Here is a 12465-nt window from a genome sequence, read left to right as displayed (position 1 = left end):
GCCCCAACGATGCCACCGAATTAGAAAGTTAAGGTTGGAAAATGACCTAAGAAATCCTATCCATTTCTAGAGTTTGAGTTGTTCTGAATCCCATGTTACAACCCTCCAAGGGGATAGTCGTCGTTAAACAACTAGCAAGGACCGCATAAAGCTAACCAACAAGCGCAACATAGGAATCTCACGGTCCAAACAAACAGAAGAGACCACAGGATGTGGTGACACATATCCTTCACCTACTTACTATGAACTACTTCCCCCATTCACCTTAATCTTGACCCATACAAACACTTTTCGAATGGAGCAATCGAGGTATAATCGACATAAAGCGTTGTATGGACCTCACCGTGTGAACTTTCTAGGGACGTGAGAGTTGAAATCAATATATCATATATTTGATTTTACATTGAACAACTTCCCTTTATTCACCTTGATCTTGATCCAATGCAAACACTTTCCAAATGGAGCAGTCGAGGTATAATCGACACGAAGTGTTGCACGGATCCCACAGTGTGAACATCTTAGGATGTGAGATCATTTTTCATTTTACTGTGAACAACATCCCCTATTCACCATAATCTCGATTTATGTAAACACTTTCTGATGGAGGTCACTCCTAGGGTGACACGAAGCGAAACATGAATGTCGATTGTGAACTCTTAAGGATGCAAGAGCTAAAAACAACATATCGTATATGTTATTAATCTCATATTGAAGCGTTATCAAATTCCCATTGAAGCGTTTTAATAACATATCCTATGTGCTATTAAACTCCCACTAAAGTGTTCTAATATTTTTTTCGGTATATCTTTACTTAGGAATGTTGTGGCTAATTAAACAACCTAAGTCTTGGTGTTTATCCAAGTATAACATTTATATTTGGATTTAACCTACGGTGTCTAGTTGATAAACCAGTTTTAAAACCTCATACCGCTCACATATTGCTCATAAAACTGGTTGATAACGCTCAATTATTCGGCCATTATTCTCATGTAACACCTCGAATTTTAGTTTTTAATGTAATTTCAGTAACTGCTAGTATTAAAGGACATTTTTGGATTTTTGAAAATTTAAGTGTAATTTTGGAAATTTATGTTGTCCAAATTTAATTTGAAATTAATGTCAAGAATTAATTTCTTTTGAAGAGGGTTAGTTAAATTCTTTTTTAATCGGAAATTGTGAGGGAAAAAGAGATTAGAAATTTAAGGAAAAGAATAAAACATGATATAAAATATAATAGAATAAAATAAAGTATTTTATTTTATTTATATTTTATTCTTTTATATATTATTATTTTCTTTTTATTCCCCCCTTTCTCTTTGCCGTTCACGTGCCCTAGCAGCCGCCGCCCTCCCTTCAGCTCGCCGCTTCTAGCCACGAGCGTTTCGCCCGCCGTCAGTCCGAGCCGTCTCCGCCAGCCGTCGAAGACCGTCGGTTCAAGCTGCGTTCACCAGCCGTCGAAGGCCGTAGACCGAACGAGCCATCAAGCCCAGTCGCGCGATCCCTGCATCAACCACACGTCCGCCCACCGTCTCCAGCTGCTCACCGTCGCCGCCGACCCAGCCCACTCCCGCCGCGCCGCTGCAGAAGCTCAGCCCCGTACTCTGGATCCTCGCGTCCGCCGCCCCTCCGCCACTGCAGTCGCGCCACTTCTGCCGTCGCCGCCCCTCGTTCAGTTTGACATTCGGCCACCACTGCTTTGGTCTTCGTCGGAATCTTGGATTAAGGGTAAGTTTAAATTGTTTTTGATTGGGTCTCTTGAGGATTTTGAGTAGTCATTAGAGTTTGGCCTTGATTTGTTGGTACTTGTTGTATTTTGGATGTTAGTGCAAAATTTCAGGTTGTTGAAGTTGTCGTCCAGCCGATTAAAGGTGTAGTCGACGAATTTTGGTGAAGGGTAAGGCTCTAAACTCGTTTGGGTTGTTAAACATGTTGTATGTTTATGAATTACTCGATTTAAGTTTGACTGAACCATAGGCTGTGGCCTAAAATAATTTGCCATGATGTTTGGGTGTTAGGTTTGGATCTTGAGGTGTCCTGGTGTCTTTTTTTTTGGGTGATTTAAGTTAGATCCTTTGGGTTTTCGTAAGTTGTTGAGAGCTTTTGGTTTAGGATTGGTGGTTTTGAAACTATGCTTGGTTTGATTCAAGGTTTTGTTGGGCAAGAAAGAGGTTAAGCTTGTTAGTTTTTAGAGTTTGCAATTATAGGTAAGTAATCTTACTACTAGAACTGCCCACGGGTCAGACATTAGGTGTACGCTAGTAAAATAAGTTAATAGTATGACTGATTAATAGCATGCTTGGTTGATGGTATGATTGATGTACGTCTTCTTTGATATAATGACTCGAGGGATTAAATGCGCATATAGATATTTGATTTCTAGCATGAGATGAGTATGTCTTATTCTATGAGATTATGTTTGAATGCTAGCATGAGATGAGTATGTGTTATTCTATGAGATTATGTTTGAACGCTAGCATGAGATGAGTATGTGTATTCTATGAGATTATGTTTGAATGCTAGCATGAGACGAATATAGGTTATCCTATGAGATTATGTCTGATTTGAGAATCTAAGATGTATGTACATGCATGGTATAGAGCCATTTTATAATGTTTTTTTTAAAAGGAAATGGCCTTTATTAATCATTAAGAGACAGTACAGGAGATGTGTACTTGAAAATAAAGGCGAATACAAATAACCAAAATTGAAACCAAAGGATCAGCAGGCGCACCCGGGCATCTCAACTAGGTTGACACCCCATAGTGCCCTCATCATATCCAACAAAACAGAGGGAACTTTATAAAACTAGCAAACAACAATGAAAAAAGAACAAACAAATGCTTCACAAGCTGAAACTGCATACATCCAAGAATACAACAAAGATAACAATTACAACAAAAGTGACAAAGAAAAAACTAGAGATGCTGCCACATCGAACAACCGAACTAGAAGAGCCGCCAGCTAGGCTTCCATTTGAATGAATGCCTGCCAATTTAAACTTATGTCTTGTAAGGAGTAAGCTTCAAAACATTTAGAGAAGGAGCACCAAAGAGAAGCATTGAGCTTTGCCACCTCAAATCGAGCAAACCCAGGAGTTTCCTTACTGTTGAACACTCTTTGGTTTCTTTCAAATCAAATTTCAGCCAACACTACTTTTGTTCCATTAATCCAAAGTAAATTTGAGTTTTTCTTGAGAGTTGGTCAAGAAAGTAGTTGCTGTACATTGCTTTTGAAGGAGTTGTCGAAGACCCAAGAAGTGGTGAAGCAGTTGAGAAGTGCTCTCCAGCAATTAATGGCGAAAATACAATTGAAGAAGAGGCGTTGAAGATCTTCCTCAGTTGATTTGCATTGGACACAACAATTGGGGGAGATATAAAAAGAAGGCAGCTTCCGTTGCAGCACAGAGGAGCAATTAGGGGCTCCAAAAAGCATTATCCAAATTGTTATATTAACTCGCCTTGGGCTGTTGGACTTCCAAAGACCCTTTTGAAGGCTAGTTGAAAGTGGAGAGGCCAAAGAGAGGTGGTTTACCAGTGATTTAATTGAGAAGGAGCCATTAGTTTCAAGGGACCAAATGCGAGTATCTTGCCTAGTGTTTACTTCTTTCTTGACCACCAAAGCTAATAAGATTTGGAACTCTAGGATCTCTTCTTCCTTTAAGGCTCTTCTGAAGTTGATGGACCATGAAGAAGTATGAGAGTCCCAATAGTTTGAGACTGAACCATTGGGGTTGGTGGTTAAACCAAACAAGGAAGGGAATCTGTCTTTTAAAGTAGAAGAATCCAGCCAAGGGTCTTGCCAAAATACAATTCTGTTTCCATTTCCCAATTTAAAGGCTGCCAAAATCTCAACTTTCATCCATAACCTTGACATACTGATCTGAGGACTGCGGAGACTACAATGAGCCTTGCCGGATGTGTGCCAACCGAAGTGGCTGCTGCCATGGATACTTGTGATGACTTGATTCAACAAGGAGGTTTGTTCTTTCATAAACCGCCAGCCCCATTTGGTTAAAAGGGCCAAGTTAAGCTTTCAGTCCTCCTAGCCCGAGACCCCCATCTTCTTGGTTTTTAGATACTAGCTCCCACTTCGAAAGATGATTTATCTTACCACCTTTGTGGCCTTCCCAAAAGAAATTTCTGATGGCCCTTTCTAAGGCTGATATCACTTTTTCAGGCATCGAGAAAGAGGACATGTAGTAGGTTGGTAGATTGGAAAGGACTGATTTACACAAAGTAGCTCTTCCACCCCTTGATAAATTATATCTTCTCTACTTGTCAAGTTTCTTATGCACTTTATCAATAACCGGCCGCCAAAAATCTACTTTTTTTGGATGCCCCCCAAGGGGAAGGCCCACATATAAGAAGGGAAGGTGTGCTAGTTGACAATTCAGCCTTGAAGCTACTGCCCTCAACTTGAAATCTTCAATATTAATCCCACAAATGACAGATTTTTCCCAATTAACCTTTTGACCGGAACACCACTAAAAAAGTGCAATGCTTTTTCTAAGAGTGTCTAGCATGTCATCATCATACTTACAAAATAGCAAAGTATCATCAGTAAATTGAAGAATGGAAAGCTGTACCTTGTCTTTTCCAACCACAAAGCCTTCGAACAATCCTTTTTCCCGGGTTCTGTCAACCAACACACTTAGCAAATCACTAACCAAAAGGGAAAGAAAGGGAGAGAGGGGGTCCCCTTGTCTAATTCCCCTTGTAGCTTTAATTCTACCTCTTGGTCTTCCATTTAGGAAGATGGAGAACATTGGATTAGAAATACAACCCAAAATCCAAGAAATCCATTTGGAGTGGAAGTTCCTTTCATGAAGGGTTTTTTCAAGAAATTCCCAATCCACTCTGTCAAAAGGTTTTTCAAGATCAAGTTTTAGAATCCAGCCTTTTTTCTTCTTGCTTCTATAGTCTTCTACTACCTCGTTGGCTATTAAAATCGGGTCAAGGATTTGCCTACCTTCAATGAATGCACTTTGAGATATTAGGCTAGGCATTACTTTCTTAAGTCTTTCCGCAAGAACTTTGGCTATAATCTTATAGACTATAGTAGATAAACTGATAGGTCTGAAATCTTTCACTGAGACTGCCTTTGTCTTCTTTTGGATTAGGCAAATGAAGTTTTCTTTGATACATGAATTGAGCTTTCCATTGTGGTAAAACTCATCGAAGATGCCCTTCAGATTGTCTTTTAATAGGTTCCAGAATTTTAGTATAAATTCAATGGTAAAACCATCCGGACCTAGTGCTTTGTTTCTTCCCAACATCTTTATTGCTTCCTTAATTTCTGCTAGGTTAAAACTGGAAATCAGCTGCCTATTCTGATCGGTAGAAACCCTTGGCCAACCCAAATTTTGAGGAAGTGAACGTGAGCCCTGGTTTTTAGAGTAAAGACTGCTATAGAAACCCAATATTAGGGCTTCTACTTCTCTGAAAGACTTTGTTGGTTCTCCTTGATCATTAATCAGTTTGGTAATTAAGCTTTTTCTTTTTTGGCCGCAAGGAAACGATGGAAAAAAGTTGTATTCTCATCCCCCAATTGTAACCAATTCAGCTTACTTTTTTGTATAAGATCTCTTTCCTCCGTTTGATAAAGGGATATTAAGTCTGCTTTTAAGGAAATTCTTAAATCCTCCTCTATTAAGAGCTCTTCTTGACTTTCCACTGTCAAGTCTCTTCTTCTTATCTCTTCCAAAATTGCATCTTCATTAGCTTTCTGTCGTTTTGTTTCTTCCAGTAACCATCTTTTTAGGGCTTGCTTCAATCTTCTTAATCTGGCTGAGAAGACAAAACCAGTCCATCCTTGTTGACTTCCCATACTTAAGGATCTTTCGATTATCCTACAACAATCCTTTGTTTTTTAACCAACTATTACAAAATCTAAATGGAGAAGGTCCCCATTCGAAGCTCCAGCTTCAATAATAGTGGAAAGTGGTCAGAAATTGGTCTAGCTTGTCTTGAAACTCTTGAGTTTTCAAAGAGATCATCCCATTTGTTTGAGATGAAGAATCTGTCAATGAGCGATCTTGAAGTTATTTTACCTTCTTGTGACCAAGTGTATCTTCCATTTGACATTGGAATTTCAAGTAAGTTTGAAATCCTAATGAAATTGTTAAAGTGCCTGATTTCTCTAGTTGCTCTTCCTATTGGAAATCTTTCTTGCCTTCTTCGAATGTAAAGTCCCTACCAAGACACCAAGCATCTTCACAGCTTTCTGCTACGGAAGTTAATTCGGACCACAATCTCTCTCTTTCCCTGTGGTTGTTTGGACCATAAACATTTGTTATCCAACACACTTTCTTACAAATGGTATGGCATTTTATTGTTAATGAGAATTCTGCCTTAACAATCTCAGAGACTGAAATCTTGCTTTCATCCCACAAAGTCAGGATGCCCCCTGATCTGCCTTGCGCTTCCACGAAAGTCCAACATACATCCTTTGAGCTCCATATGCTTTTTATGAATGGAAGGTCGAAGCTATCCTTTTTTGATTCTTGAAGCAAAACAATGTCCGGATTTACTTTTTTCAGAGTCTCTTTATAACCAATCTTTTTGTTTTATCACCAAGGCCCCTAGTATTCCATGACATGATCTTCATTTGGGCCTCTTAAATCAGAAAATTAGTAGAAGTGGCAGAATTCCAGTCCTGATTAAGCCAGGACAATATCACAAATTTCCAAGAAGGAATTGAGCTCATGTGGCATGTCAGAAAAGGTTGGAGGGGTTGGAGTAGGGGCTTTTAGATTCTCTGTCTCCTGAACCTCTTCACTGTGAAAAAGAAGGTTCAAGTTCATATCAGTTTCGGCTTGGTCTTCATTATCCTTGCACAGAAGGGAAAGATGGGTCTAAGTTTTTGACAAAATGAGGAGTACGTGAAGTTATTAGGAGGAGGAATTACTAACCTTTTGGTCTTGGCAATTGGAAGTTGCATCCTGGCGCAACAGTCCTCCAGAAAGTCTGAATTTGCAATTAGGGACCATGATTTAAATGAGGAGCTTCATCTTCTTGCAAAGTGTTTGGGGAATGGTTTGAGGAGGTGCGTGCTCCTCTTGGAGAATGAGGCTGAATCAACTTCCAAATCCTTCAGAGACTTTTGGGTTGTCGGGGAAATTAAATGATCGGCAGATTAAGGCTGAATGCCAAAGGCCTGGCTGTCTATATTCTCAAAATTAACAGCTGCCTCATTAAAGTCATGTGCTGGAGTGCTAATAATTAATTTGGACTTTTTACCACCCAAAGGAGGAGAGAGGGGCCGAGTAGTACATGAATCGTCCGCTTTTTCTTTTTTCTTTAATTCCAGGTGACTCTTCGGCTTCTTCTAAGCAAGGTGTGTCTTCCACATGAGGGTGATGCTTCGTATTCCGCATTTTTTCAAAAGAGGGCCTTTCCACTGCTGAACAGGGAATCATTTCAACACAGGGTGGTTGATCTGGCTTCTGTGTCCTTCTCAGAGAGGACTTTTCATCTTCCTTAGAGACTTGTGTGTCAATTAATGAAGACTCTCTCTTCGTCTTCCTAAGCGGCTGTTGCGGAGCTTTTTCCAGAAAAGCAATGGGATTCCTTAAGAAATTTGGTTTGGACTCTTGGATTCAAGGAATGACCATTCATTTTCCAGCTCATTGACCACGACTCCTTCGTCCTTCATTACTTGATTTAATCGGACTAAATCAATCGGATTTGAAAAATTGGGTACAAATAACTCATCTTTAACTATTGTGGGAGGGTCTAGACATTCTATATCCCCAAAATTCAAGAAGATATTCCCTCTAATTTCATCTTTTATTTCAATCGTTACTGGCATGTAACCACACAAATTTCTAGCAATCTGAATTCTTGCATCAACACAATTGGTAAGGTTGAGAGTGTCTAATGCAATTTTTTTCAAGCCCTCCAAAGTAGGCTCCAATAGCTTCAAAGATGCTTCTGTTCCAAAAATCTAAAGGTAGATTTTTTATTGAGATCCACCCCCCAAAACTTTCCACTTGAGGTCTTCTTTTCCTTTTACCACATCCGCAAAACTTGTTCCTTTTTTGACTTGAGGATTTGGCATTGATGTAGCTTTGTTGGGATACTCTGGGGCTGAATAGTTCTTCTTTGATAGTAGGCATGAATCCTCACTTTTTTTTAAGAAACTTTTGATCATACCAATGAAGGAAAACCAACCTTGATGCTTTGGACTTTCTGGGACATGAATAAAACACGGACCTTCGGTTGAAGGCTACACAACAAACCTCAAAACCCAGCTTGAGCTATCCTTGAACTTGGATAAACTTGTAACTCCATCGCATCCTCTGTCTTTGTTGAGGAAATAATGATTACTCGAGTTTGCTGCTAGCTTAGATGCCTGCTCTACCAGCCATAATAGTTGTGCCCTTGAGAGGGACAACACCCTACAAGCTTCCATGTCCTCAATGTAGTATAGATTCAACTCAGTCTAAATACAGTAGGAGTAGCCATTTATCTTACAATTTTCGATTTCCATTGAGAGTAACTTGAATAGTAAAACTCTAATGGAAGGAATGGTGGTAGGAAGAAGGGAAAGTTGCCGGAGGAATATCGGAAAGGGAAGGAGGAAAGAGAGGAGGGAGGAGAGAGTAGAGAGTAGAGAGAAAACTTACTTTAGTTAAGCCTCGAGCCATGCTATAATGTTGCAGTGGCAGTAGCGTCCTTACTGTTAGTTAGTTACCCACTAGAGATTGTGATTCCTTTGGGAATCACCAGAGGTGGTGTTATCCTTTGAGATTCACCAGAGGTTGTGTTTCCTTCGAGATTCACCAGAGGCGGTGTTATCCTTCGAGATTCACCAGAGGTTGTGTTTCCTTTGGGATTCACCAGAGGTGGTTTTATTCTTCGGGATTCATCAAAGGTTGTGTTTCCTTCGGGATTCACTAGTGGTGGTGTTATCTTTCGAGATTCACTAAAGGTAGTGTTTTCTTCGGGATTCACTAGAGGTGGTGTCTCTTTCGGGATCACCAGAGGTTGTAGGTCCTACGGGACTTACTAGAGGTAGTGGGTACACTTAACTACAGTTGGATGAGAGGTCAGTTTTGCATGTTGATATATGTCCCATGGGGACTAGAGGGGGCATTCATGCCCCACCAGAGGAAGGCATCTAGAGGACATAGATTCCTAGCCTGACCCCGGTAGTGGGGTTACTTACTGAGTATTTTATACTCACTCTTTCTCATGTTTATGTTTCAGGTAAGGGCAAGGACGCACTGGCAAATGACAAGAGGAATCCTTGAACGAGCCACTGGGGACCAGTTTTACGCTTCCGCTCATATTTTAAGATTTCCTTTATGTTTTTATTCACTTTCAGTTTTAGTATTTGGAACTTACTGTTGAGATTTGTTTTCGGACTTATTTATTTCCGTTTATGACTTTTGGGTACCCTATCATCTGAATTTATTATTTGGATTTAATAAAAATATTTTAAGCTACCTTATTTATTTAGCATTTATTTCACTATAAAAAGGATGTCGTTTTAACTTCAATGCATGCATGCGTTTAGTAACGACAACTTGAGTCCTAGGGGGTCGGGTCGTTACTGTTGGTATCGGCGCCCATGTTTTGGGTTCTGAAGACTGACTTACTACGTAAGTAGTCCCTGTGGCCCAGTAATGGATTCCTCGTCATCGCCAGGTATGTCCTACTAATGAATGTTTTCAGTACATACATGAGATTAGTTGATGTAATGTTTTAGTAGCATGTTTTCTTGAGAAAGATGCAGAGAAAGAGAGCTGATTTGTGAGTTCATGACAGGACATGGCACCTAAGCTCAGACCAAGAAAAACAGTTAGAGGGGTTCCGGACCCCCAAATGCAACATCCACAAGTTCAGGATTCTCCCCCTCCCCGTGTAGGAAGAGGGGGTCGATGGTAGCCAGACCGTCTCGACAGCTTCAAATCCCCCTATGACTCAAGTTGACGAAAAGACAATGGAGGCAAAAAATTGGAGAAACCATTGCATCCTCCTTGATGGAAAGACTACAGGAGTTGATCCGTAATACGATGGCAGGACAGACTGGCCAGAACCAGGCTCAGAAGGAGCCAGTACCACTAGTTCAGTTGCAACAGACCCAGTCACCGAGTTGAGGGATTTCAGGAAGTTTGACTCTCGCTCCTTCGATGGATCATTGAGGGATCCCATTAAAGCAGAGATGTGGTTGTCCTCGATTGAGATGACTTTCCGTTTTATGAGGTGCCCGGAAAAGTACAAACTCCAATGTGCAGTTTTTATGCTGACTGGCAACACAGAGATTTGGTGGCGTTTAGTGGAGATATCGCCTAAATGTTTGATTGTTTTACTATGGCCTATCTTTCTTCTAGATGTTGGAATGTCAAAAATCATATAGCAATTAGCAATGGATATCTACTTATGTCAACCCTGAGCAACAGTAGCTATGAACCGAGACAACTATTTTTTTAGTATATGCTCTCAGTGATAGAAATGAAATTTTGTTATTCTGTTTTCTTTCGGAAGTCTAACTTATGATGTGAGCTTTACAATCTTCACCATACTATTGTGATTCATGGTGGCAGGCTGTAGCTTCTTGGTGAGCTTTTAGCAGAGGAAAGGGCTACTACACCAATTTAATATTATACATTTAAACAGATTGTATCTGTGTCAAGGAAGGATTTTGTTGTATCCTCATCTTTTCAGATGGAGGATGCTGCCATAAAAGATGCCATATCTAAGGACCATAGGAGTAAAGATCACACTGAGAGTATGAGAGCAAGGCCTCTGCATTTTGGTGAGCCAATTGCTGCAAGGCTTGGTGTGGATTATCCATTCCCTCCTCATCTTGGGTATGGTGCTCTCTTACTATTATTTAATGTTTTCATCTTACATTATTATTATTTATTTCTAATGTATTACTTTGCATGATAGGTCTACAAATTCTTTAAGGTTCGGAGTTGAAGTTGATGACTCTTTAATATTTTGTTTTATTGAAAATTCAAGATGTTCTTTAAGTACTTGACTGTTGAACTTTTGTTTTAAAGTTTTCAGCACCTACACAATTAGACATTCAATAGTTTAAATGAGCCTCACAAAAGGTACTAAATCAACAGGTGTAGGCTTGAAGCTACTCAAATCAAATATACTTCCCTGTTAATTATCTATCTATCTATCTATCTTATCTATATATATATATTGAAATTAAGGGAAGGAGAAAGAAGACCAGATTTACGTAAAAAACCCTAGGCTAGGGAGAAAAAACCATGATAGAGAGTTTTTATTAGTTTTGTTACACTTTACAAGACCTCCAGACTCGTATATAAATAACCATCAGACAGAAACCCTAATACCGTGGACACCATATGAAAAGACAAAAAAGCCCTTAGGGCTAAAACAACATTTTTCAACACCCCCTCAAGTTGGGGCGTAGATATCAATAAAACCTAACTTGCTAACCCAGGTGTCGAAATTTTGTCTTGGTAGTCCTTTGGTGAGAACATCAACAATCTGTTGACTTGACGTAATATAGGGAATACAGATACTGTCACTGTCCAGCGTCTCTTTGATAAAGTGCTTGTCAATTTCCACATGTTTGGTTCTGTCGTGTTGAACAGGATTGTTAGCGATATTGATAGCAACCTTATTATCACAGTACATTTTCATAGAGTCATGACTTTCCTGGTAAAGACCAGTCAGAACCTTCCTCAACCGATTCACAAATTCCCAGGCTCATAGCTCTGTATTTTGCTTCTTACTTCGTCAGGTAACCAGATTTACCCATACAAAGGTACAGTACCCCGAAGTGGACTTCCTATCTGTAACAGAACCTACCCAATCTGAGTTTGTGTATGCCTCAATACACCTCTTGTCATGCTTTCTGAACACCAATCCTTTTCCAGGAGTAGACTTCAAATATCTCAGAATCCGAGTAACAGCCTCCATGTGTCTCTCATACAGAGCCTGCATAAACTGACTGACCATGTTGATTGCATATGATATATCAGGTCTGGTATGCGAGAGGTAAATCAACTTCCCCACGAGACGTTGATACCTTTCCTTATTAACAGGGACATCTTCAATAGAATCTCCCAACTTGCTATTGACTTCAACCGGCGTATCTGCAGGTTTACACCCAGTTATTCCTGTTTCTTTCAACAAGTCGAGTATATTTCCGTTGAGAAACAGAGATTCCTTCTTTTGATCTTGCTACCTCCATTCCAAGAAAATATCTCGGACTGCCAAGGTCTTTGATTTCAAATTCATCTGCCATCCTCTGTTTTAACCCGACAATCTCAGTTGTATCATCACCGGACAAAATGATGTCATCAACATAGACAATCAAAACAACTACCTTCCCTGATGCCGATCTCTTAGGAAACAGGGTATGATCAGAATACCCTTGAACAAACCCCTGGGATTTAACGAAAGTCGTGAACCTATCGAACCAAGCTCTCGAAGACTGCTTTAAGCCATATAGAGATTTCTTTAGTTTGCAAAC

The 12465-nt window shown here is 39.9% G+C and overlaps 2 protein-coding genes across 4 annotated transcripts in view; one reads left to right on the top strand and one right to left on the bottom strand.

Annotated features, from left to right (window-relative positions):
- Positions 1–1195: 1195 nt before the first annotated feature.
- The window catches only part of LOC120090367 (RNA-binding (RRM/RBD/RNP motifs) family protein), a 28184-nt gene continuing 16914 nt past the window's right edge, over positions 1196–12465 (top strand). Inside the window, exons 1-3 of one of the 3 annotated variants that reach the window (XM_090305958.1) lie at positions 1196–1725; positions 1838–1894; positions 10550–10816. In XM_090305958.1, coding sequence (XP_090162084.1) covers positions 10671–10816 — 146 coding nt within the window. In that variant the 5' untranslated portion in view covers positions 1196–1725; positions 1838–1894; positions 10550–10670. Of the gene's footprint in view, positions 1726–1824; positions 1895–9770; positions 10817–12465 lie in introns of all 3 variants that reach the window. The other 2 variants (XM_039047980.2, XM_090305957.1) reach the window with 2 other exon arrangements.
- LOC150033244 (uncharacterized) lies at positions 3202–3990 on the bottom strand. Its single transcript, XM_090306336.1, has one exon. The coding sequence runs from the start codon at positions 3988–3990 to the stop codon at positions 3202–3204; it is 789 nt and encodes a 262-aa protein (XP_090162462.1).

Source organism: Benincasa hispida, chromosome 10, assembly GCF_027475165.1.
Source record: "Benincasa hispida cultivar pf3 chromosome 10, pf3_genome.v1.1, whole genome shotgun sequence".
NCBI classification, from domain to species: Eukaryota; Viridiplantae; Streptophyta; class Magnoliopsida; order Cucurbitales; family Cucurbitaceae; genus Benincasa; species Benincasa hispida.
Note: the sequence above shows the minus strand (reverse complement) of the source record. Positions and strands in the feature narration are given on the sequence as shown.

Coding starts and splice junctions, on each gene's coding strand:
- LOC150033244 (XM_090306336.1), bottom strand. CDS start 3,990: ATGAAAGAACAAACCTCCTTGTTGAATCAAGTCATCACAAGTATCCAT.